Source organism: Rissa tridactyla, chromosome 1 (assembly GCF_028500815.1).
Source record: "Rissa tridactyla isolate bRisTri1 chromosome 1, bRisTri1.patW.cur.20221130, whole genome shotgun sequence".
Lineage (NCBI taxonomy): Eukaryota > Metazoa > Chordata > Aves > Charadriiformes > Laridae > Rissa > Rissa tridactyla.
In genome coordinates, this window is record NC_071466.1 from 35,938,468 (window position 1) to 35,965,616 (window position 27,149).

The 27,149-nt window shown below is 41.6% G+C and overlaps 1 protein-coding gene across 1 annotated transcript in view; it reads left to right on the plus strand.

Moving 5' to 3' along the window:
- The window catches only part of EPSTI1 (epithelial stromal interaction 1), a 49,597-nt gene that overhangs the window by 9,721 nt on the left and 12,727 nt on the right, over positions 1-27,149 (plus strand). Inside the window, exons 3-7 of the mRNA XM_054214720.1 lie at positions 2,393-2,476; positions 6,238-6,311; positions 6,953-7,036; positions 12,703-12,776; positions 23,505-23,598. Of these exons, the coding sequence (XP_054070695.1) occupies positions 2,393-2,476; positions 6,238-6,311; positions 6,953-7,036; positions 12,703-12,776; positions 23,505-23,598 (410 nt within the window). The remainder of the gene's footprint in view (positions 1-2,392; positions 2,477-6,237; positions 6,312-6,952; positions 7,037-12,702; positions 12,777-23,504; positions 23,599-27,149) is intronic.

The window sequence follows — 27,149 nt, forward strand, 5'->3', positions numbered from 1 at the left end:
AGTGTTGACAAGATCTCCCCTCAGCCGTCTTTTTTCCAGATTGAAGAGACACAAATCCTTCAGTCTTTCTTCATGAGAGGTGTTCCAATCTGCTAATCATCTTGGTAGCTCTTTGCTGTACCCTCTCCAGCAGTTCCCTCTCCTTCTTGAACTGGGGAGCCCAGAACTGGACGCAGTACTCCAGGTGCGGCCTCACCAAGGCAGAGTAGAGGGGGAGGATGACCTCCCTCCACCTGCTGGCCACACTCTTCTTGATGCAGCCCAGGATGCCATTGGCCTTCTTGGCCACAAGGGCACATTGTTGGCTCATGGTCATCCTGTTGTCCACCAGGACTCCCAGGTCTCTTTCAGCTGAGCTGCTCTCCAGCAGGTCAGCCCCCAACCTGTACTGGTGCATGGGGTTATTCCTCCCCAGGTGCAGCACCCTACACTTGCCCTTGTTGAATTTCATGAGGTTCCTCTCTGCCCAACTCTCCAACCTGTCCAGGTCTCTCTGTATGGCGGCCCAGCCTTCCGGTGTGTCAGCCACTGCCCCCAGCTTTGTGTCATCAGCGAACTTGCTGAGGGTGCACTCTATCCCCTCATCCAGGTCATTGATGAATATATTGAAGAGGACTGGACCCAGTACTGACCCCTGGGGAACACCATTCATCGCTGACCTCCAACTAGACTCTGTGCCCCTAATCACTACCTTTTGAGCTCACTTTTACCGGATTGAATTCAGATTGGAGAGCAAAACTTTGAATGCCCTCTGTGTTACAGGGAGGAAGAAGAAAAATATAAGTAAGAAATATTTTTGAAAGCACTCTCGTGTGGAGACTCAAGCAATTAGAACCACTGTTGGTTCCTCAGTCTCCATTTAAGGACTGTAGGTGGATCTTTTAATGAAGATGGGAAAGATCCTTTTAGATGGAAAATATCTTCACTTTTGCTTGGCTTCAAGTCTTGCTGGTAAAAGTAGCTAAGCAGGAACACCCTGAACCTCCACCAGAAATATTAGTTGTGTTAAAAAGCTTTCATTGCCAAAGGTTACAACAAAAGAGCCATGAAGCAAATTCTCTATGCAGAGGTGACCAAGCACTGCAGTCCTGCAATCCTGGCTGTTTATTTGTGCAAGATATGAAGGCTGAAGGAGTGTCAGTCAGCACTCCTCATGTTTTGAGCCCTCAAGGAAACAGTGCAATAAAAACATTTATTCTCAAACATTGTGAGTTTGGCTGAAATGCTTCATCAGCAGGCTGCTTGTAAGGTCGGGTTACCTTTGGTGGCGAGAAAGAAAATGGACTTCTCCTGAACCAAACCATAATCTCCTGGAAGGAGGAATAAAAGCAGATCATTGTAGAGCTGACTGATGGTAACAGCAAAGATGCTGCTCTGATAAAGATCTGCTTTCAGTTTGTGCTACCTGCGTGCAAGGTCTGAAGCATGCCAAGTACTTCTGCCTTGGATACTGGCAGAAACAGGGCCTCACCGAATCCAGTCTCTATCTAAGTGCTTGTTTTAAAGGTGAAATAACAGGCTGGTGTCTGTCTTGGGCCTCTTTAGAGACTTGCCCAGGAACTGTCTGCCTTGTTAGAGGAGAGCTGGTGTTAGTGTCTTATAGCCATAGTCTGCCATTAGAAAACATGGTTCATGTTGTTTTTAGTAAGAGTGAATTGAGCTCTTCGAGTAATACCTCAGTTGCTCTAAAACACAGCTCCTCTTTCCGTAGGCTTTGTGCATCTTGCTATTGAAAGGAATTTTTTTTTTTCCTATGTCAATTGATTTGAGAGAGCAATTTAATCAACCAGCCATCCTAGAGCATATGGCTGGCTCCCCTGGCTGTATTGACTAGACTTCCACTGACTATGCTGGGAGCTTGCCACCCATCTCACATGTGGACACCTATGTTGAAGTGTCTTAATTTGAAGCTGAATCGTGCATTCCTCCTGTTTTTACTTAGGGAGCATGTGGTTGGGAGGGAAAATTACTTATTCTTCATTTCCCTGCTGAGGAGTGTGACACCACAAGCATTTCCCTCCATACGGCAATAACATCTTAATTGTAACAACGTCTGCTTTACCTCCAGGAGTAAATACTGTGGCGTTTACCTACAGGTTTCCAGGGGTTAAAAACCAGTCTATTAGCAATCTCTTAGCTGTTTTTTTGTTTTGCTTTCGGGGTTGAGTCCTGGGGTTCGCTCACAGTAGAGTGTCAAGTTAGGCCAAATGTTTGCCTTGTTAGCTGATCACTGCAGTGGCTGTGTAACCTCCTAGGGTTTGTCTTCAACTCTTGATAACAGGTTTGTCTGTTCCTGGATGGGTCTTCAGGGTTACATACAATTAACGATACCGCCTGCTTTTTAGTACTGCCTCTAACTTCCATGTATTTGTTTCTTTTTGTACCTGCTCAGTTGCTCAGAAAGAGCTGAACAACCTGGAGCGGTGGAAGGAAGAACACAGGCCAGGGCCAATTAAGCTGGTTCCACAGAGACTGGGTAAGACATGTAAATCAGCTATTACGAACAGCAAAATTTTGTATTCCAGGACATAAGACATTTTTCACTTTTTCTCACATGCTACTTATTAAAGAGATTCAGTGTCAATAAGAGTTGCCATGAGCTCTCTGTGCTCTTTGGTCATGGCAATGAAGATGCTTCTGAAACAAAACAGCATAGATTGTCGCTCAAGAAATCTGTGGGGATCAGTGCAGAAAATCTCCACTAGCATTTGCGAAAGAGGTGGTTTATCCCTCCTGCTGCTGACAGTGTCTGTGGTTGATGTCTCTGAGGGGGCACACACTTGGCATTAGCGTGTAGGTGGACAGCATGTGTCGGAGACCCTCCAGTTACCCATAAGAAAACTCCTCTGTGTTAGGGGCCAGTACACGTGCTTTCCTGATGGCTCTTGAAGAGGCAGAAGTGATCCCTGCAGATTCAGGCATTTGCAGGTTAAATGTGTGTGAGACTCTGTATTACCAATTTTATCTATAAAAAAACCAACAGAGACAGGTAAATGAAAACCAGCATAAAAAGCTACAGGAACTTAAGTCACTCTGAACTGCAGTGATGTGTTTGATACGGTAACCAACTTTTTTTCTAGACAGTTGGGAGAAACTCTTCCATTGTAACTGCTACAAAGCATTTAATTTAATGCTATTTGAAAGTTAGTTAAAAAAAATAATAAAAAGATCGGAAAAAACCTCCAACCCACTCCCAATCTTGTACAGAGAATAGGACTGCAGGTTGTGCTGAAGCAAAAGGAAAGTTACTAGAAGTGCTTTTCAAGTACCAGTCTTCAGACCTATCTTGTTTTAGTATCTTTCTTTAATGGCTTTGGCACAAAAAGTAGGAGAGAGCTGATGAAACTTGCTGACAAGACAAGACTTGAAAGCATCATCCGTAGAGAACATGATGAGGATACTGCGCAGTAAAAATGGGATGACCTTGAGGAACTGCACTAACAGAAATGGAACAAAATCTGTTCTGACAAAGTAAATGATTATAATGACGCCTTTATTAGTTTTGTACATCTAGAGCGCCCCTTCCTTCTCTTGTCTGTCATAGGAGAACTTGGGGTGCACAGTGCAGGCTATTGTCTGCTTTGACCTGGGAACTAAGTTCTTTCTTTGCCATGCCACACAAGAACAGTACGGGGTGGCGTACTGTGCATAAAAATAGATACCAGATGGGAGATAGAGGAATTTGAACTGACTCCAACCGAGATTTGCTCTTTGTGGTCAAGGTGATACTGATCCCACATGTTTGTTTTGCCCTGGAGCGCGAGTCCCAGTTGTTTGCAGTGGTGAACCTACCTTTGCAAGTTGGTGTAATGCTCTGTATTCCCACCATCATGTGCAGTCGTGTGGCCAGCCATGCTCTTTGTGTGTTTATCATACATACTAGCTGCTTCTTGCCTGTGAGCAGGTCCTAGAAGACATGCTTCTGTCCCAAGAGGACCACAAAGCTTTTTGCTGAAGAAAGTGAAATCTGAAAACAGAGATTTGGCGTGTGATGTCTATGCAGAGCGTGCGCAGGCTGGCGGCATGACTGGGGACGTGGTGGCAAACCCGCAGTGATTGGGTGTGGGGAGTCTTAACTACTTCTGGTCCCACTGCATTTAAAAACTTTCTTGGGAAAGAAGCAAATTAAGATTAAAAAAGAAAAAAAGACAAGAAAAAGCTGAAAGAATTCAAGGAGGTTATATGAGCTCTTCAGTCACTGTCTAGCTGCCACTTAGAAAGACCCCTGGAGACTGAGACACATGCACTATGTTCAGTGCCTCTGAAAAGAGGTAAGGTGCAAAGATTATTAGATCTTATCATTCCCACAGGAACAAATTTGGAACAGAAGAGAGCTCAAGGAAGGAAAAAAAAATATAAGTGGCATCTCTAATTTCACAACTGTAGGTACTCATTAAGGTAAAAAAGTATCCTACGTTATTTTCTCAGAGTGGTTTTAAGAGACTACACGTCTAGTCCAAATCACCTGAGAATTCTTAAAGTTGAGGTTTCTCAACGCTCATGCTTTCCATAGGGAAATAAGTATCTTGGATTTCAACTCTGTAATACTTGACTGGCAAACTTTCAGGTACCGTAGAGGGATGAGAGCAATGAAGGATGCAAGTTGCACCCTCCTCTGTAAACAATGAGTGGAGCAACAAAGCATGCCTGATAAATGTAATGGCCTCTTTTTTGATCACATCGTATATAAAGCCAGTCACAGCATACTCTGGCTTCAGTGAAATATTCAACACGTTACAGCCAAGCCAACTTGAATGAATTAAATCTGGCTGAAAGGCTACAGGCAATGGCTAATAACAATCAGTAAAATACTTCTTTAGAGACAATGTCCAGCAGTACATGCAGAAAAGTATAGTGAACACAAGAGGGTTGAATGTTGCCAATATAAGGCTAGAAAGAAAGAAAGATCAAGCATCCAAACGGTTTCAGAACTTGTTTAGTAGAAATTTTATTTCCTAGACCTGGGGAGGAGCCACTCTACAATGACAGCTGTCTGCTTATTGCTCCTGCAGGCTTGTTGCTTCTGTACTGTATGGCCAGTCTTTCTCGAGAGCTTAATCTTATGGAGTTATTTGAGTGCATAGAGATCTTTCCACACTTAGGGAATTGATCTCCTATTCACTGAGGCACCTAAAGATTAGTTACCTTCCATTAGTAAGTGGAGAAAGCTGCTCTTAGTGAAGGGTGATCCCTCCTGAAAGATCTAGTATAGCTGTCTTGCATTTCAGGCACCTCAAGTAGCACAGATCAGTCCGGCTGATTCTATAGAATTAATAGTCACATAGTAGGGAACTTCTCAGAAAATCACTGGATGAAAATACAGCCCTGACCCTCAAAATGGGGTGGGGGCTGCTGTTGTTTTTCCAACAACTGAGGGAATGAATTATTTGCTTTCCCAAAGCAAGAAAATACTTTCGAAAATAGATAGTAGAGCAGAATGATACAATCAAAACCACTCCCACCATCCCTTAAGACCTGTTATCACGTTCTCTGTGTGGTTGGCTTTTTTGGGGTTTTTTGTTTGTGTTTTGTGTTGTGGGTTTGTTGTTTTGTTGTTTTGGGTTTGTTTTGTTTTTTTTTTAATTGAAGGCTGAACAGTATGGCCAGAGCTTTAGATGTTCTCAAAAGGGAGCCTATGCCTTTGGAAAGGGCACCTTCTGCTACCTGGATAGGAATAAGAGGTCAGCGGAAAAAGGCTTTGATTTCCATTTCAGAAAGGGGCTTCTGCCTCGAGCCCAAAGACATTACTTAGAAGACATTCAAATGATAGCATCCCATTAGAGCTGGCAAAGACTGCAAGCTCCAAAATTTGACAAAAGAGAAACTTTTTGGCAATAAAATTTCTGACCCTGTGTGACAAACTGAACTGAGCAAAGGTGGGGATAGCTGGATCTGAAAATCAAGACTCATCTGTGAAGCGTGACTGTTTTTCTGAAAATGCAATAGTTCCTCAGTAAATTGATCATATATCATAGGACATATTTGCTGGTAGAGTGGATGATACAGTGGATGCTCGGTAAATAACAAGCTACTGGCTTTGACGGATGGATAAAATGATCAAAAAGGTCTCCTGTCTGTTCTCCTTAATGTCAGATAGCTACTGTAATTATGAAAAATTTCCTGTATATGCATATATCTGACCTGTTATATTGCTCTGTTCTGAAATGACTGGCATTTGAACTTAAAATGCTCATGCAAAATGCAATTTATACTTCTTTTTTTTTTTTTTTTTTTAAGGTGGAAAGGAATCAGAAGCTCAAGCAAGGCAAAAACAGCAAATGATGCTCATGCAATCTAAATACCAACAAAAGGTCAGGAAGAATAAATGTGTTTGATTATTTTAAGAACTCAAAAAAAAAGCTTTTTGTGAAGTGTTTCATATGGCTATAAAACAAACTCGCAGCTGCTTGACAAAAGAAAGTCATGAAACTCGAAGGAAGCGGCAGAAAACTGGAAACAAATGTTCCGCACCAAAGAAAATGAGAAATCTGCTGTAAATATTTAGCAATCCGTATCTCAGATCATATCTAAAATGATAACCAGTACAGTTGTAAAGCCACTTATATGCCTTGCCGTACCTTCCAGCATGCTGCCTACACTTTGACTAATTGATCAATGTATTCGCCCCATCCAGTGCTTGTGTAGAAGTGTTGTTCCTGTTAGAAAAGGTATAAATGCTTTTAAGTTATCAATCAGCTGTGTGATTCCTTGCGTGGGTGCCCATTTATCAGTCCTAGATTTCTCAAATTTCATAAAGTGAATATTGGAGTAGCTGGTGCACAGCCTGCTTTATTCATTGCCTCATTTTAAGAAAAAAAAAAAAAATTGGAAACTTTCCTCAAACACAATTTAGGTTTGACAGATGTGCAGTACAGGAGTCAAGTCAAGTTACCTTATGTGTGCTTTGTGTACGTACATATGTGAAATAATTTTCTATGTTTATGTCATACAGCACAAGAGGGAAGAATACGTAAAAGCAAAAAAGGCAGCTGAAGAAGCTGAAATCCTGAAAAAGAAAGCAGTTCAGAGAGAAAAGGTAAACATGGTTACCGAAGAATTGGAGCCATATAACAAAGTTCACGTCTTGATGCTTGATTTTGCTGAACTACATGGAACAGTCAAATTAAATGGTAGCCCCGAATTGCATCAAACAGTTAGGAAATCAGTCCTCCTTCTCTTTGAAGCTGACTGAAGGATGCCTGACCTGGTTTTCTTTGGGGCTTGAGCGTTCCTTTGGCTCTTCAGAAACTCCAGCCTTTCATTTGCATCCATCCTGAAGAGTTCGCAGAAGGGGAGAACACTAGGGTCAGGATTAATGTTGTGTGTACAGGTTATATAGTTCACTTTGGCACGAGCTTTCTCTATAAGGTTGGATTGTGGCAGATGGCACAAAGACCTTATAGAAATCCGTAACTGCTTGCTGTACACATGGGAAGAATACAGCCTGTCATGGTGAAAAAGGCATTCAAATCACAAAAAGGTCAGTGAAAATTCTGATGCCACTCCAGCTCCTCTGGGGGGGCACACCCAGAGGCATTGCTAATATGTAAGATCACTTTTCCTTCTAGTATTGGCCATATATTGGCTCACTTTTGAATCTTCAGTTTTATTTTGCATTTATTTGTTTTGTCTCGTAATTCTCACAAAGCGTCTTCTCGTCCTGTGTGCTGCATAAACTGTTGTAAAAGTTCGTTCGTGTCTCCGAGTAGCACTCAGTTGAAAATGTAATGTGTGATTTAAATGAAAAAAGAAAAGAGGGGGAGCATGGCACTGATGTGCACGGTAGTAGTGAGAGAAAGGGAGATTTCAGTTTTGCAAGTTTTGCCTGCACAACAGTGGAAATGATCTTCTGTGCAGAAGCTGAATGCTGAGAGTTAATTAAGAAAATCTTCGCTACTGGATGGCATACAGGGACATGCAAAAACAAAAATGGCCTTACTTGCCTCTAGGCGAGGGTCAGTGTGTTCCCAGTCTTTCAGTGGTTAGCATTAGTTTTTGGGCATAAGCCCATACACAGTAGCTCACAGGGGCAATAAATATTTTCATGTGAAAATGTCATTACAAGTTACCAGCTCATGTATAGCTCCAGAAGCAGTGATGATAGCAACAGCAGAAAGGGGATTAATTATATTCTATTCACCTATTAAATATATGTTGTTTGCCCATGGGCATTGGACAAGAAAAAAACGTTGCAAAACTGCTATAATTTATAATTACACCTAGAAAATACATCGATGTATCAGTTTTGTTTTCATGCTCTTTAATTTCCTTACCTTCGCTCACACAGATTATAAAATCTTTATAGATGTAGATAGTAAAACTGTAACTATCAGTTTCTTCTAAAGGAGAATGCAACATCATGGCAAACATCTTTGCCAAACAGACTGTTTAATTTGAATAAATAAACATATACCCACGAAGAAAACAAGCAAAACAGAGGAGCGTGAAAGGGAACTCTTAATTTTAATTTGTTTATTCGGGTTCTCTTCCACAATAGTGATTGAGCTGATGAAGAGTTCTGCTTGGAAGATGTTTATATATTAAAAATTCAACTCTGTGTTTAAGAAAAGCATGCTGAAAAGCCACTAAAAGGTGTCAATTTGGCTGTCTCACCCTGCCTGTAGTTGAAAGGTTCCCGGGAGCTGAGGATGACAGGAAAGATATCTTAAAGAACTGGTGCCATACAACCAATGCTCGGCCCTGGTTACTGCAGGAGAGGAACTTTTTTTTCTTTTTTTTTTTTAAAGTGATAGATTTGTAGACGACCACACCTGCAGGGCATCTCCTGAGAGCATGTCTTTCTGCAAATTCACAAGCCGCCTTTTCTTGTTGGCCTGTCCTTCTTTTGCCCAAGGTTATTATTCATTCAATAAAACCTAAATTGTCTGACAGTCTGAAAGGAGATAATGGCTAGCCAGCTTTATCAGCAGGGGCCCTGAAACTTTCACAGCTGGAGAGCTACTTTGCCAACAAATGTGAATGGTGAAGCTCTACGGACTAATGCGCGATGACTAGAACGGTGGGCGCTGGTACTCAGCTCAGTTCTTTCTTGATTGTAAGGATGATGTACTGTAAGCCAGTGCTGCTTATGAGCATAGGATCTGTTTGTGTTACTGCTTTAACGCTTGTTTTGCAGAGAAAAGCAGTATCCGCCCTTCCGTTATCTTTGTGACCAAGAGACAACTGGGTGTCTGCCAAAGCAGAACCCAAATATGGAAGGTCTGCCTTACCATCTGTACCAGTCCACCTGCCTGTCTCTGTCGTTCTTTAATTAACCATGAGATTAGGTGCTGGAATACCAATGCTCTTGGCATCTACTGTGTCTCTCTCCAGCTCCCAGAGAGAAGAATGGTGGATCCTGCCCCCTCATTCTGTGTTCCACAAGACCAGCTTGTGTGAATGGGTCTCTGTGTGTAGCGGTGAATGGGATTTGGGATCCCGTGCGCACTATGTGAGGCAGCTTGTCCTGGGACTGCTTTGATTTGTTCATGGGATAACCCTGGGCTGCATGAGTTTGGCTGTTCTTCAAAGCTCGCAATCTCTGAGTGCTCACTGAAATAATTTTGGAGAGACTTCATAACGTTAGCCCGGGAGTCCCTATTTCTGTATTTGTTCCTAGTACTGAGATGTGTGTCTGATCTGCAGAAAGTGCGTGAGTACATGGGAAAGAGCATTATTATTATTATTATTATTATTGTTATTTGCTCATTAGTAGCAGGTGTCTGCAGCTGGGTGTCATTTGTGCAGCCCTTCACATCACAGATTTTGACCGGACGGAACCATAACTTTCTTTGTGTCTTTTGGGTGAAGGGACTGCCAAAGTTACCAAGAAAGTAAAGAAGTGGCTGATATTTGGCTTCTTGATTTTTAAGCTTTTTGCATTTGTGCTCTACACAATTTAGCGTAACTTAAGCACACTGGGTATTTCCGTTTCCTGTTATTCAGCCTCTGTTTCTGTTACCCCGCCTTTAGCCTTTCCCTGTATATTCTAAACCTTGACTAAATATTAAAAGGTTAAAAAGATTTGAAGTGAAAAGGCTCAGTGTAATTCTGCTGTGTGCAACTTTCTTTTGCTCTTACATTACATAGTAACAGTCCTGCTGTCTTTAGAAACTATCCTATTTAGAATAAGCTGTAATTTCATTTTATTCTTTATCAAATCATGTGCTCTTTAATTTGACTGTGTTAATCAGCATGAATGGCCTTTTTCGGGAATTTGTCAAAACCAGGCACTTTACAGACCTTCTGCTAATGCTTTTCAACATGTTTACCTTCAATATCACAGCTGTTCCACTCTTGGCTTTGTTTTTGAAGACTGTGCCAAATGTGGAGTGCTTTGGCAATGTCTATTGATAGATTGTCATTAGTTAGAGAATGTCCCAGTCCCGTTGCCTGTCATTTGTACGCATCCTAAGCGGGGGTCCCAGGGTAAACCTCCAGAGCAGAAAATAGTTGCAGCAACCACAAGTAAATAATTTCAAGATGCTGGATTTTTCCTCAGGCACCATTCTGATGGTAGCATAGCTGCAGGATATTTCCTTCTTTCTTATCTAGTGGGAGCCAGGGGTGATGTTGAAGGATTGTATTTATCGAAGTTAATATCACTGTGTTGTTCTAGCTAGGAGCTAGACTACAGCAACTCCAGTGAGCTTTGGATTGGAGCTTTCAGGAGCCTTACAATACGAGGGTGGATGCCATGTCAAATGCTTTTCCAGAGGTGAAGGCATCAGCTTGCAGTGTTGAGCAGTGGTGGGGAAAATTCCTGGTGTCTTGAGGGTATCAACATCACCTTTGACAATAATAGATGCCATCAGACTTCCTTTCTTCCTCTTTCCTTTCTTTCCCTGTAAATTGTTAAGTTGCACAGATGGGTGGGAATCTTTTGCCGCAGAAATCCCCTGTCTCTGGGTGGAGGGATTAGGAGCAAACAAGATATCCCTTGAACACTATCAAAATTTACCTATACTGTGGAGTGATATTTCTTACTTTAGTTTTGATTATTTTTTTTTAACTGCCTCAGTACTTTATACATTCTACCACTGTCTCAGCGTGTCAAATGACTGAGCAATGGGACATCTTATTCAGAGATTCATCTTCCTCCTTTTGTTTATTTTCCCATTGCCTTTTTCCAAATAACAACTTCTAAGTCATTTGCCTTCCAACAGTTTATATTGTTACACAACCTAGTGGCTCTTTTCCTATCTGCAGACATCTGACAGAGTATTTTTTTTCTTAATCCAATACACGCCGAGGAGGAATTTGCACTTGTTTTGCGAATCTCTTGCAGGCAGTCGTTCTTTATCCAATTAAAAAATACCCACCCCGAAATCACTGAAGGTAAAGCAATTGAGTAATTGCCAGTGGAACTGTAATTTTTCTGAAATGTTATTGACTGCAGGACAGGAAGAAAATGATGAGGGCGGGGGTTGCAGCCGTGTTCTTAACACCACTTTCCCCCTTACACACACCCGCAACCCCCCCCTCACCCTCCGAGCCCATTCTACCTGGCCTCCTCCCAGGTACAGTGTCCTCTCCCTGATTTGGGGCTCTGACCAAGTGGGCCATTCCCACCTCCAGCTCTTTTCTCATCTCTGACCTTGGTATTGTCTGAAATTTCCAGGGCACTTTATATAGAGCAATGTCTGGTTGCTGGGTTACCAAATGATTACTTGTTTTCATTTTGAGGGTGAGCGATGAGGAGAGTGACAGTCTGAGGTTGCATTTTGCTCAACATGCTAGTCCTTGTGAACCCCCCAGGTGGGAGCTCCTGTTGGAGCATCCCCTCGCCAACTGCAGCAGGGGAGCTTGTGCTCAAAATATAGCAGGGCTGAAATCCCGGTTTGGCACTTCTGATTTGTGCTTTTAATACACCGAACTGCCTTTTGACTGCTCTTCCCACTGGACCTACCTGCAGCCTGCGTGTCAAAAAATAAATTTGGCTGGCCTCTTTTTGACTGGAATTTAGCTTGAGCTACATATTGCTGTTGTAGCAAGTTCTCTAGTTTCTGCTTTATTTTAATGTATTAGTCTACTTGAATTTGGGGTGTGAGGCAGCTTAGATGACCCTTCCACTGGAAATTACGTGCAATTTTATATTAAAGGCCTTAATCACTTATGTGGCATCCAGATTTCCAGAGAAGTTTTGTGTGTCAAGGTTTCGGTTGATTCTTGCATGGTATCTGAGGCAGAATAACGCTGGTTAAGTACAAATGTCTCCCACTTTCATCCGTCTTAGCATGTGTTAAACTGGCCAGTACCTAATGCTCCTGCAGGACCACAGGTCCGCGTGCAGAGCTACATGTACTCGTATCACTGTGCTTTCGGTGCTACAAGACTATCACCTGCTTTGGTGCGGTAGTTCGCATCCTCTACCTTCTTACTAGGACCAACTGTTACACTGAGATACCAGTTATACCGAGAGATGGTCCCAACCGTGCTGTGGCGTGAGAACTCCGAAGGCTCCTGCGGCCCTCTGTGAGGGCAGGTGGGTCTGCCAGGAACACAGGGCGGTTTTCTATTTGACCGGTCTCTTGACTAGGAACTGTTTGGTCATATCTGAACACATGGGATTGGGTGACTTCTGTACCCAGCTGTGACATAGTTATTTTAAAAACCAGAATATTGAAATACTTGAAATAATCAATGTTTGGTTTCTGGCTTACTGGAAATCTCAAGTATGTTTTCCTGGTTTTAATGCCATAGGCGGAGAGACTTGAAGTTAAAAAAAGGCAGCAAGAAATGCAAAGAAGAGAGATGTTCCTTGAAGATCAATATTAGTAAGTAAAATTTCAGACTTACACCTAGAACTCCTCCCCTGCTTGTCCTTCTGGTTTGAGGTGGATTGTTTTGTTTTGTTTTGTTTTGTTTTGTTTTAACTTGTTTGCTTTTGTCTGGTTTGGGGCTCAGGAAAGGTTTGGCTTCTGTTGCTTTTTTTTTTTCACTTTTTGACTTGAAACGTTTGACTTCAGGGCAAGAGGCAATGGGCACAAACTGAAACACAGGGGGTTCCTCCTGAACATCTGGAAACACTTTTTTACTGTGAAGGTGACTGAGCATGGGCACAGGTTGCCCAGGGAGGTTGTGAAGTCTCTATCTGTTGGAGATGTGCAAAAGTTCTGGGCAGCTGGTGGCCCTGCTTGAGCAGGACGTTGGACAAGATGACCTCCAGAGGTCCCTTCCCACCTCAGCCACTCTATGATTCTGTGAAATGTTCCAAGCCGCCTCCGTAACTTATTCTGTGAGAAATTTGGTTCAGTAGATTTCTCTTAGCTTCTCAAAACATATACTTTGAAATGAAAACTGTGAATTATACAATGACTTTGGGCTTTCTTTCTCTAACTGAATCAATATGTGGTCGTTCAGTCCAAGACTAATTGTCGAAACAGGATCTAAATTACATCTCCACCCATTTATTTTACTGACTAGTAAAGAAATTTAACCTGCATGGAAATAATAAGGACTTCCTATATTTAGCATAGTCCTACAGCTTAAATGTAGAGATCTGCTGTGAAAACCTGTTTCCCCAAAATACCTTCTTTATGTCAGATTTAGATATGGCTTAACTCCTGACATAATTAATTCCACTGGCAGTGAAGTTCCTGCCTTGCCAGTTCATTCTAGCCTATTTATTTATTTTTAACTGATCCAAATGAATTCTATCACATAATTAACACACAATACTGTTTAGTCACCTTTACCTTTTTTATCTTTGTCTCCTGAAATTACTCCCCTGTATTCTTAGCATGATTAATTGCTCTTTCCTCTTGGGTGACCTTTAAAGGAGTCACTTTTGTCCCATGCTAGTAGCTCCAGTTCCTTCATCATTTGCCCAGACTCTGTTCTCTAATGTATAGACATTTTGGTGCTTTCTCATTGATCTCAGCCTTTCTTGTCTTTTTCCTTTTATTTCTTCCCACTTGGCTTTAGATACAGCTCTTTCCTTAAATACATTGCCAACGTTTTCTCTCTAGATATTGGTATTTTGCCTGCTGTTTGTCCTTTGTTTGTCCTGGTGTGGATTTCCCCCCCTGCAGAATTCCTCAGGATTTCTGAAGACCCTGCACACCTTTTGGTCTCTGCCCGCTTCTGACAGGCGACACACCTTCAGGCTCTTTGAGCCTAACGCAACAACAACCTCATCAGATCTTTTCAGCGCAGGGTCCTTGGTTAGGGGACGTGCTTTTTCCTGAGGGGATTGTCAGGGTTCTCATCTTCCCATTTAATCTGATTTCTTTTGTCTTAAGGCTTATTCAGTTGTGAAGAGAGACATATCTCTTCCTTTCCCTCACCTTCCCTGTCTGCACCTTTTTTTGCTTAGGGTGAAGTGAATTCTGCTGATCAGCGCTTTTTCCGTTAAAAATAAGCTTGGTTCTATCAAAAGTAGGCCAAAACCCCCTGAAACACTTTCATGTGAGCAGTCATTTGGTCCCCAACCCAACTGCAGGAGCTCAGTCTGCCGGGCCCTGAGAAGGAGACTGGCCTGGCAGCCGTTCTGTCCACTGATTTAGGAAAGCTTTGTGTGCATCCAGCTGGTGTCATCTTAGGAAACCAACCTGACTGATGCAACTGAAGGTAAAGATGGACCGTTGAGCTCCATTGCTTGAGATTGTGTTCAACTATCAGAAGATTATTTGTATGTACTACGTATTGAACATACACTAGGAGATACTGTAGATACTGCACCTGGAGGAAGTGAGCTGAAAATCCACCTACAGTGAATGCAATTTTGGTTAAGCAAAAACCTGCCATGCTGTACAGAGTGACACTAGTGACTTCCCTGGTGGACAGAGGAAGGAAGAGGAGTCTTTACCACTGGAAGTTGTTGAGTTTGCATTGCTAAGATACACTGGCATTATGGAGCACAACATCCAGGAGTAATGGAAGGATCCTGTGTGACATCTCAGATCTTGTAAAGTAACTCCACTGAAGTACTGCTGGTTATTAAGAGACATGTTTGCATAGAAGTGCTTGGTATTTAAAGAGGTGCTTTTGCCTGCTATGCAAAAATGAGTGACTCATTACTTCCATCAGCTAAGACCCCATGTCTGGAGGCGAAGAGAACAAATATGAGGTTGTGCTCCTTTCCTTGCTTTCTTTTGTGGAGCATTTTGATCTCTTCCCCTGCTTGCTGGGAGTGGAGGGAAGGAAGGTCATGCCCTGCATATAAAGCAGTGACCTCTGCAAAGTCATGCCCTGTGGAGCCATTTCAATAGATAAGCTGCCTTGTTAGTCTGTCCTCTGTAATCATCTGTAGCTGCCACCTCACAATTTCCCTAGGGAGATCGATGCCTACCAGCAGTCTTATTAGCTGGGAAACCTCCTAAAATTGATCACCACCTCTAGCTGTATCAGCCTCCATGGGGTACAGCCCATGAGGTACAATCAGTACCTCTCCTGTATGAAGTGCTGCTTCTATTTGATAAGGAAAGGAACTTAAGATTGTCATGTCATAAACATACTGTGACAATAAAGTAGGATGCTGCCCAGAAGTTTGTTGTTCTGGTTAAATTCCTGTCACTATTAAAAACAAGAACTTCTCACTGAAATCCCCTTTCCAAGGTTGTAACATGAAGTAAGTGAACGCCAAAAGGAAAATTGCCTGCAACCTTGTCCACTGTCTGCAGGATAAGGTTACTTCCTATCTCTTGAAAGCCTTGTTAGCTTCCGTGTGTACAACTGGCCCTTGAAAGTCAACTGTATCTGTTATCACAGTTGCTTGAGTATGTGTTTGTGTCTTGTGAGAATGAGGTCCAGACATGCATGCAGAGTACTGTGGAAAAGTCTGCAAGCTTCTCTCTTTCGGGATCAGCAGCTTCTCTTTTGGGATCAGCATCTCCTTTACCCAGGTAAAGCCTGGTCAAGGTCAATAGGTCAAGCCCTATTAGATGACTAAAATGGACAAAACTCACAAGGTATCTCCTAAAGTAGCTGTGTTTAAAAAGCCTGAAGAGCACACAGGAGCAGACTTTGGGCTGGAGAAGTTGCTGCATGGCAGGATTGCTACGGTTTGTACTAACAGAGGAGAAGCACTTGAGGGATTTATTGGTGATAGCTTCACTGTGATTCTGCCTCTGCAGATACCAGATCTAGAAAATAAGGAGTGCACGTGCACTTTTCTACTGGAAACTACTTTCACATGAAATTGAGTCCTTCCTTCTGAGTAATGTTGTCTTGGATGCATGTGATAGAGGCTGTGTTAAAAGGTAATGAACGCTTGTGTAGTCCATATTTTGCGGTTGGCTATTCCTTGTGAGGAAAGGACTGCGTGTCCATCTTTCCAAATGGGAACAAAGAAGAGGTTAGATGGCTGGCCCAGGACTTTTCAGGACATCCCTCTTTAGTTGGGGACACAAAAATTGTCATTTAAACAGTAATGAGGGATGGCTACCTCATGACTTGCTTTTCTTTGTGGCTTGCTGTGCAGGCGGTACGAATCTGTGCCTGAACCGTAGCGTGTCTCACCATATGGTTTTAGCCCATCTCTCTAGTAAGGTGCTTTTATTTAATTTGGATTCAACTTCCCAGAAACTGTAGTGTTGGACGTGGTCCACTGCTTTTCTAATAGCCATCTACCTATTTATGTAATGGGAAAAGCAGTCTAGCACGTAGGGTTTGTTTTTAATAGTATGTGATGTACTGTTGTATCATTTCATCCTTCCCTTTGTTACATATTTGTGCCTCTGGTTTTGTGAAGGTTGTACTCCTGTAAAAATTCCTGGCACTGCTGCACTGGGGTACATGTGTGCACTCAATATATTCTGCTCAGAATTTGGAACTGGAAACAGAATTTGCCAGAGTGCCTCTAAGTGCATATTCCAAACACAATGCAAGAGGTTCACCAGCCCGAGCTGATATACACTTGCCTGCCAAAGCGGTTCTCTCAAAAGTCATAAAATGCAAGAAAATAAAACCTGAGTCAAAACAGAGTTTTTATTTATTTATCTATTTTTACAGGATAAATACTAGTGTCCTTGCTAGTTTTCAGTCCCCTATGATGTGTGGTTCAAACAGCAGGCTGGTAACAAATTCTCCCCACAGAAGTGCAAATGTAAACCTGACCGGACTTTTAATATAGGTTGCTAGAGAGAATGAAAGAGGGCTTGCACAAAAAGGGTTTGCAGCCTTGAGAATCTTTTGTTTGCTTCTTTTCACCACAATGGTCTTGGTTTTGTTCATTTGCTCCTGATTATTTTAAGTGTTGTCAATTATTTAGCTAACAGGCAGAAAACTAGGCTTTTATAGACATCCAAAGGGACTCTCTTGAGTGTAATAATGAAGGCAGTTTATTGAACGCCTGTGAGGTTGCTTTCTAATTGGACGCATTAATCTGCCCATGCAAGCTGGCTGAAAATATAGAAGCAGATTGCACATGCAGATGGAGCACACAGAATGGAAGATCTATGCAATAGACTTACACAAAACTGCATTTTCCTTAAAACTGGATATATGCTTATTACTTCAGATAAGAAATGAAATTTGATGTCTAAAATAACTTCCAAGACTATTGGATGAGTTGGTAGGAGGAAAGAATAGCCTAGCTGTATTATTTCATCCAGTCAGAAAAACAAAAAAAGCAAGTGGGTTGACAGGAAAGATTAGTTTTGAGCGTGGGTGGGAAGTGATGAAAATAATTCTGCTGAGAAAGTTGCCTTTTTTTTTTTAAAAAAAACCCTATTTTTATACTTTCTTGAAGCCTTATACCTAAAATGAACCGGTGCCACATTTTTTGTTCTTATCCCCAAGAACAGGAACACATGCTCAAGAACTTGCAGACAAGAAAGCCTACCAGCCAAAGATAGCACAGTTTTTGATCACTGTCATTAGATTTATCCAAGTCCTCCTTAGTATGCTTGTGCATTACTCCCAGCACAATATGTGAATATTGCATTAAGCTTGGTATGTGGCTACTGGAAGGATTTGTGCTGTAAAGCAAGTGAACTAAATACCCAGAGGATGGCCTTTCTTCCCAGTAAAGGGCATTGCGGAAGAGCCATCAACATCATACAGGAATTTAATGAGTTAATTATTTCACATTGTAAATTTTCACCTTATGGCTTCCAGCAAAAGATGAATCCCCCACCTACGCACACACCAAAAAATGGGCATTAGTTCATGCTGACAAATTCGTACATGTCTGATGTTTGTTTTTCCTTCTTACCCAAAAGTGGACTCTGTCAGGCAGGTGTGGGTTGGAGTTGAGGTACAGGAGAACCAGAATTCACGTAGAGTTGAGGGCATGTTTGTTGCTGACAGATGGAGGTGTTTTTACTACCTTGCCCCTTGTCACCGCCCAGCTGTGGGAAACGTGACAGTTGCTCGTAGCCTTCTGAACTTACTTAAACCTTGTAAACTTCTTGCTGTAGTAAATCTCTGCAAAAAGGAGGGGATGTGAGAGAAGGCATGTATCACTATATACCAGCAAAAGCCATTGGTGGCCCCACTTAGGCTACTTGCAAGTTTGTTGATGGATTAATTTTGAAATATCTACCTTTGGTGGGATTATTTTCACAGATGGTATTATCGCGCCCCCAGCTTTGTTCCCACTTTAGCAAATGATTTTTGTCAGTGAAAATCCCAACTACACCTCCCTTTGGAGTCTCTTTCTCCATCTCCTAACACAGAATCTATGGGAAACCTGCATAAATAGAGAGCAATCTCATTGACCTTTGAGTCGACCTCTGGAATTTCTTCTATATTAACATTTGATTTTGTTAGGCCACGTGACAGAGGAGCAACGATGTTTAAAACCGTGACAAACTAAGAGCCATGCATATGGTTTAGTACTAGCCAGCCTGGCCTGTGGGTCATAGCCAGTGCCTGACCAGGATGCACATGGCAAGGAACAAGGTCATCAGTAAGAACACATCCACCATTGACCTTACAGAAATAAAGGGCAGCTTTTCTTGTAGGCAGACTTTGGTAGAGTTAAGCAACTGATCTTAATTTCTGCAAAAGTTGAGGAAGTTGTTACGCTTAGCCAATTAAATATGTTGAAGTGGGGAAAAGCGTAGGTATGCTTGTTGGTGCTGCAAAAAGATGTGTCCTGAATGAAATTCAGTTTTGGGTTTGGGTTTTGGTTTTGTGGCGGGGGGGGGGGTCCTGCTATTCTTTAAAAACCACCGTTAAACTTCTGGGCAGATGTGTGAAACTAACATTATCTGTGCATTATGCATGGTTCTTAGTTTGTCAGCTAAATTGGAAGAAAACGGTGAAATATTACTTTAATGCTGCTTACTGGCAATGAATTTGGAAGCTGATGTGTCCGTGTCATTCATCGTTAGATGCTACTTCTGTTGTCTTTGTGACTACTCACGTTGTCTCCTCTCTGAAATGCCTATAATGATTTACCTGGCTTGGGATTCTTTATTTTTATTTCTTATAACTGTTTTTGAATGGCTCTTAGCATACTTGTGGACATTCATTATAGCAGAATTGTAATGCTGGAGATCCTGCAGCTTGAGAAAACAAAGAGTTCAGGAGCTGTCTTGTTTTCAGTAGTAATAAAAGTGGCCATTATCTTTTAAAAATTGTCAAGAGAAATAAAGAGATTTATGATATATGCAAAAGTATTGTGCATTTTTTTTCAAAAGCACTGGCATAAAAGCCAATATATTTTTCTCTGTCCTGGCATTTCAATATCCATCAATTAAAGCAAAAGAATTAACTGCCACTGGTTTCATTGGGAAGGAGTAATGAAAACTACAAGAAGCCTTTCTAATTGATGTGTTTTTAATGTTAGTGTGTAAAACAGAATTAAAGCCAAGAACTTTATGTGTAGTCACAAAAATAATTTTCTTTGCATCTTTGTTCTGAGAGGAATACAGTCTCAAATGAAAAGCTTAGCAAGTGGTGCTGCGCAAATCTTGGGTGGAGGAAGATGCTGGGGCCTGACTCCATATCCTTATGCATGTTCCTAAGGATGAATCCTTTTCAGAACTGGCTCTTCTGTTTGTCTGATGCGACAGGAGTTAAGACCAAATGACACACCAAGTTAAAGACCATATTCTGCACAGGATTTTAGACCTCAGGTCCTGCAACGAGATCAGTTTGGGTCTTCACATCTTCCACAGTTGCATGCTGGAGTCAACTGTGAAGCTTTCTGCTTCTTGGCTGTCAGGGCTGTTGACCCTGTTAGAGCATGGAAGCTCCCACCTAGGCCAGAGGAGCCTAGGGCCACACCAGCTTTTATATCCACCCCCTTGTCTCACGTAGTACGCGTGTTTAGTCCCAAACAATAAGAAAAGTGTGGATTCCCTGATCTACAGTAGCTTGTGAGTGCAGTGTGCCAACTCTAAATCCCAAAATTATGCCATTCTCAGTGGAACATCTAGCAAGTTCATGTTTCAGCATTTTACATGTACTTCTTGAGCTTCAAGAATATGCTTTTACGAAACAGCTTTTAAGAAAGGACTCTGCCTGAAGAAGAGTTGTGAAATGTTAAGCCGTGTATCTGAAGGACCCACAGAGAGCATCTGCAACATGAACTGATTTCCAGAGTCATGCACTGTCCCCTTCTAGCACGTTACTCAATGATCCTGGCAGCAGAATCAGTATTTTCCCATGACAGCTTTTCAGAGTTTTTCAGCCCCTGAGTCCAGTATTGTGCTTCACTCCCCCATGGCTGCGTCTGTACTAATAAATTAAGCACTGTCAATCACTGTCACTTTTGAGGCCAACAGGCCTGAGACTACCAGCTTCCATTGCTAGCAAATTGTTTACCTCCCAAAATGGGTGAATTGCATCCAAACTGCCTGTTGGGAGTTACTTGTGGTTGATACTCATTCCCAGAAAGCAGCCAGGAGTTTGGGAAAGGTCTATTTGGAACAGGTCAAAACTATTACAGGAACTGTTACCACAACATAGATGGGTGAGTTCCCATGCTAAGAGTATTGCCTAGTGCTATTAAATGTACCAGTATGGGAGTAGCCTATTTTAATTAGCAGAGCAAAAGGCTTGTTCCCAGCAGCGTAATGGCAAACAGGGCTACCGAGAAAGATAAAATAACCTTATAAGATCGTTCCAGCTTAACAAGTGCATCCTTTTCCTTCAGCTTGATGCTTAGGGGTAGTGAGAGCTCAGGTTAGCAGCCTGTTAGGAGGGTGCCATCTTCTTGGTTTGTCTAAATTTTGGATCTCCTTTTGCCTAGCTATTTTTGACGGGTATCAGGATGCTGCTGTATTCAAATTAATTTCTTCGGCTCATGTGCTTCTTTCCTTAATGTTAATTAGTTTAGAGGAACACATTTTATTAGCATTTTTGATTAGCCCTTGAAGTTTTCGCAAGTGAGTGAGATGTTGCTCCAACTGTCTGAATGTGGAACACCTATGGACACTCTGAAATGCTGATTTCCTTCTGGAGATAATGCTTTCCTCTCTGGAACATTAATTGAACTGTCATCTCTCTGACTTCCCCCTTTCCCTGCAGCATGGCTTATGCTACGCTCTGCATTGTTATGACTTTAGGTTTAATATTTTGAAAAATACCATTCAAACAATATTTTGACAGCGTGGCAACTCCAGATGCATTGCTGGGTTTCCATAGAGATGATACACAATGAATTAATATATATGACTGAATTGACTGAGTTTGTCTTTAGTAAGGTTTGGAAACCTGAGCCCCTTTCTCGTGATAAGGACACTTAATTAACGTACTACTTAATTTGGTGTAGTAGGGTTTTTCTGTATTCAAAGGCAGTGCAAAGTCTTGCTGAGAAATTTAATTTGCTTCCACTCTTGTAATCATCTTTTCGGATACCGAAATGGAGTTAGCTTTTCATCTATCAGTGTGCTGATCTGGGAAATGCAGTGTCTTAACCCTCCACCCCATTTTTATACAAATAATGAGAAATTCATGTCATTCTTTTGCCATCCATAAGGAATTAGGACATCCAGGTATACCCCTAAGTTGCCAGATATTTCTTTGCAAAGCTTCACTTTCTTAAATATATTCCATATTTTCTGTAGGAGTTCTTAGTTTTTCTGGTGTAGAAATAAATCGTTATTTTAGCATTTTTAGCATAGGTAGAGAAACACAAAATCTGCAATTTAAAACTTCAAGTTCCCAGAATTATTCTGTGCAATCTCACCACTCAATCAGTCATCTTTCATGGAAAAAATGTGTGTTCTTGAGGCTTGGGTAGGAAGACTACTAATTTATTTAACCTTGATATACAGGTGCTCTGGAGATCAGGGAATCTTATGTTTCGCTTTGTTCTTTCTGTATTATGTATTGGCCGAGGTCCATGTTAACTGCCCAGGTAATGGAGGAAACGGAGTAAACTGGGAATGCCGAGACTCTAAAAGCATGGCTTGCTACAGCTTGAGCAAGTATGCTGTACCTGAAGTGGTAACAGGGTTTTGTATTGTGTAGAGTAGCAGAGAAGAACTTGTGGGTTCTTGTTCTTTTTCCCCACTTCTCCTCAATATACCCACTGACCAGCAGGACATTTTCCAAAAATTCATCTACTCACCTTTTCAGATCATGGAGTGAAAGACAAAACCACACTTGGTAGTCTGTTTCACCAATTAGTCATCATCACTCTTTAGCAGCCAAGGCTTTTTCTCCAAGGTTAAGTAGTTGTCTTTGGTAGAGGCATTTCCCCCACAGAGCTAGCTGGTTGCCCTGTTAGCAGAGTAAATCTTTGTGTCAAATGCCTCTTGAAGCACTCTTTCTGCTCTCACTTCCGCACTTTCATGCTTTCCAAAGCTGTATACAGAAATAAAATTGCCTCTTTCCTCTAATTCTATTCCTTTGCGCGAGCAAAGACTTGAACAGATATGCCTGGGATGGCAGGTTAGGAAACTGATTCTCGATACGGCACTATTCTTAACATTTGTTTATGTTGTTGCTTGTGACTTTGTTTAACTGTACTTGGTTGAAACTGTGAGCCAAGTGATGCTACTTTGAAAATCTGTCTTATAAAACGTGCGATTGGAAAAAGAAAATTGCCCTTGCCAGAATAAGAAGTGACAATGTTGTGGAGTTCTGCTCCAACTAAGCTGTATTTTTTTCAATGCTACAAAATGCTTCGAAGTCTTTCTGCTTGATTAAGTAATCTGTTGTAAAGCTGCATTCTATTAACCATGAAGGAAAATTCCTTAAAATAATCTTTTAAATTACGTCTCTGAGATCTATAGATCTGGCAGAAGGATTTGCAAGAATTCAGTGAAGCCGTTGCATCCTGATGAAGTCCAATGGTATGCAAGTCTGTGTTTTAGGAGCTTTACAATGAGGAAAGAAAGCACAGCCACCGTAGACCCCAAATATGCAAATGACAATAATTGTTTGCTTAAAAATTCCTCCCAACAAATGTCTTATCCACAATATAGGTTCTTTATCCTGTCCCATTTAATTCTGCCTGTCTACATAACCATTTGTTCCACCTGTGATGTTTTCCAGCAGTCACATGACAAAACGTCTAGGCTAGATTCCAAGGGTGGAATAAAAAGCTGTATTTATTTTTATTGAAGCACTAACAAGTCTATTTGGATTGGATTTCTTCATAGCAAAACCAATGAATTATTGAACAGATTGGACTTGGGTTTGCCAAGGAGTGATTCCTGTCAGATTGCTAATCGTGGTCCAGAATCTACAGCGTGGGTAAGCAAAATCATGGCATGTGCTATATTTTCCGTCAGCTTTCCAGGTGCTGTTAATAGTGGAATATTAGAATACTCTAATTGACCTTAATTGTCTAGACATAACTCATTGAGTACCAAGGAGTCTTTCTGGGTAGATGAGATTGCCTACATTGTCTCTTACACACTGGCAGAGTATCCTACATAGTAGGGCACTGCCTTTATTACTCACAGATCTCTCACTGCTAAATGAGAACCAGATTTATATTCTAAGGTCAGGTCAGAATCTTAAAAGTGTTCTGTATCCATCTGTTGGTGGCAAGCTTTTATGAAATTTCAACTAGTTCATGTCAGCGGATGCTTTACTGCATTGAAAATGTAGTCAGAAGAGAAGCTTATTTCTCACTGCATCCTAAAAGGGATTTCATAGGCTGCTTGGGGACTTTTTCCCAGTTTGAATGGGCCTGATAAGTATCAATGTGATTAGGAAATAGATAAAGTATTGCTTAAGTTTCATTATTCTAATTCCTTCAAAAAGGCTTTTTTCACATATGATTAGTCTCTTCTTGTCTAAACCAAGTTTCCTACTGATGTAAAAACTTGCAGTGAGCAATATTAACCCTGAGACAGAATTATTTCTCCTTTAGGGAGGTTTGTAATTGGGGGAAGACAGAGAGCAGACAGCCAAGTGGACAGAAATTGTCATTATGAGCAATGGTCCTTAGTCAGCAGAAACTTGAAAGTATCCAATATGGGCAGCTCTGTGTTGTATACAACCTTGAACACCAACAGTTGAGTAAAGGGAGTGAAAGATTTACCTCCATATTTCCTCGGAAGCCTTGGAAATGTGCAAGACCCTCCCGTTGTAGGAATTGCTGCAACCAGAATAGATGACAGCTCTGTCTTGCCTCTGGTATCTCTTCCTGGTTTGCATTGCATGAAAAGGGAAGGTAATATTGCAAATAGGTTCCTTTCCCCTTCGATTCCTCAGGTCATTTAGTGTCCCTGAAAACCCTAAAGAAATCTTAGCATATCTGGGCAGATACCTAGCTTGAAGGAGCCAACTTCTGACCATCATTGTTGAGCAGAAGGTCAATTGCAGGAGAATGGCATTCAAACTGTCTTTTGTAGTCCTGGGCGGACAAACAAGATGGACTATGAGAAGGTAAAAAAGATGTCTTGAAACCACTTCTATCTCCCTCTTGAAGCATCCAGTGCTCCAAACAGTGGGGAAGTTGTTCTTTGGTAGGGAAGACCCAGCTCTGCAGCCTTTCGTATGGTGTGAACATTGAACTGCGAAGACAAGTGAGCTCATGTCCCCAGGACTGACTTAGATTTCAGCATTTTAGTGTGCTGTGTTCATATCTATACAGAAGTGGGTGGATGCCTGAAGGAACGCCGAATTCTGGGTTCCCCAGTTCAAGAGAGACAGGGAACTACCAGAGAGAGACCAGCGCAGGGAAACAAAGATGATTGTGGGATTGGAGCATCCCCCTTACGAGGAAAGGCTGAGAGAGCTGGGACTCTTTAGCCTGGAGAAGGCTGAGGGGAGACCTTATTATGGCATACAAGTATCTAAAGGTTGGGTTGAAGGAGGATGGTGCCAGACTCTTTTCAGTGGTTCCCAGTAACAGGACGAGGGGCAACGGGCACAAGCTGGAACATAGGAAGTTCCGATCAAATATGAGAAAAAACTTCTTTACGGTGAGGGTGGCAGACCACTGGAACAGGCTGCCCAGGGAGGTTGTGGAGTCCCCTTCTCTGGAGATTTTCAAGACTCGCCTGGATGCAGTCCTGAGTAGTGGGCTCTAGGCAATCCTGCTTTAGCAGGGGAGTTGGACTAGGTGATCTCTAGAGGTCCCTTCCAACTCTGAAAATGCCGTGATTCCATGATTCTTTCAGACATACAAGTCCTACTTTTAGCCTTTGCCTTCTACTTCACCTACCTACATGTGCCTTTCTCGTTCCAGTTTTTGAGTAGTTTCTTAATAACTTATGCCAAATTCCATACTATAGTTCCATCTTTGGCTTCACCAGTGTCCAAGCAGATAAAATACGTAATTTATTTGTACTGGTTTTAATTAATATCATCTGATGTTATACATGTCTTTTGCGTGGCAGCATTTCTGTAGCTTTGTGAATCAATTCAGCACTTGCTTATAACGCAGCAGTGCAGTTAGCAAAATGTCTTCCCAGGCAACTTGGATGAGGTACGGTCTATAGGCGTACGCACAGCCTCCATGCTCTGTGTGAGGCGTCTGAAGCACATAACCAATGAGTTTTTATCTAAATAAACTTGGCGTAGTACCAAAATGCTAAACCAGTGGGAAAACCTGAACTCTAATTTTGATGTTATCTTGGACCTGTGCTTTGTGTGGAGTAATTAAAAGATTCAGGAGCATTGTGTTTGAAATAGTGAAGTGCGATAAGCTTAGGAAGTGCCTGACATGCATGTTAAAAGGGGGGCACATATAGATGTGATTTTTTAAATTTAAAATTCATGTTCTAAAAAAAGTTTGGAACAATGTAACATTGATCAATTTTTTTTCCTCACATCATTTCTTTGATAGTGATATTAATTTAGCACACCTTGTTCAAATACCAGTGTCAAATATTACTTGATGTGCGTGAACAAATTTGACTTCTTTGGAGTGACTCTGTCATTGGTGACTTTTTTTGGCCTTCTTATTTAATCAAGCTCATAATTAATTTTAATCCTGTCTTTCAAAGTGTTACCAATCCTGTGTAGATTTTTACTGTCTTCCAACTTGATTAACATACACTCCACACAATTCTCCAAGCCATTACGGAGAGTAATGAATAATATTGGACGCAGAATGAGTCTCCCTGGACACATGTAACAACTCCTCCCAACTCAAAATTGAGCTATTAATAATTGCTTTCTCTGTTCAGTCTTTTTAGCAAATGATGTGCCTGTCGTTTTACTGGTGTCATTCTGTGTGCATATATCAAGTTTCGAGAACATTGCGTAGACCTGCAACAAATTCCTCACTAAAGTCAAACCTGCAACACTTCTTGTTTTAAATTATACTGGCTCATTGTTTAGTGTGCTATGCTATGTATCTGCTCAAAGACTTTACAGTTAAGTTCCTGTATATAAGATCCTAAGGATCCTGTAAGATCCTAATGGTAGCCTGGCTCTTTGCTGAGAACTACAACTTGTGAAAGATTGGGGCTAGTTATTTTAATGAAAACCTACACAGCTGCCCTCTGAATACTTTATTTGTGATGTGTAGTTCAGATTTTCAGTTCTTTTGACTGCCCCACAAATAATATAGCAGACTTGGTCTTTCAGCTTCTGTTGCCCTGCGTCCACAAATGCCTTTCCAGTACTCCTGTGTAAATAATCATAGAACCATAGAATCATAGAATCTTCGTGGTTGGAAAGGACCTTTGAGATCATAGAGTCCAACCATACACACACACAAAAAAAACCCCTACAATCTCTGCCACTAGAGCATGCCCTGAAGTGCCACATCTAGACGTTTCTTAAACACCTCTAGGGATGGTGACTCAACCACCTCCCTGGGCAGGCTGTTCCAGTGCCTGACC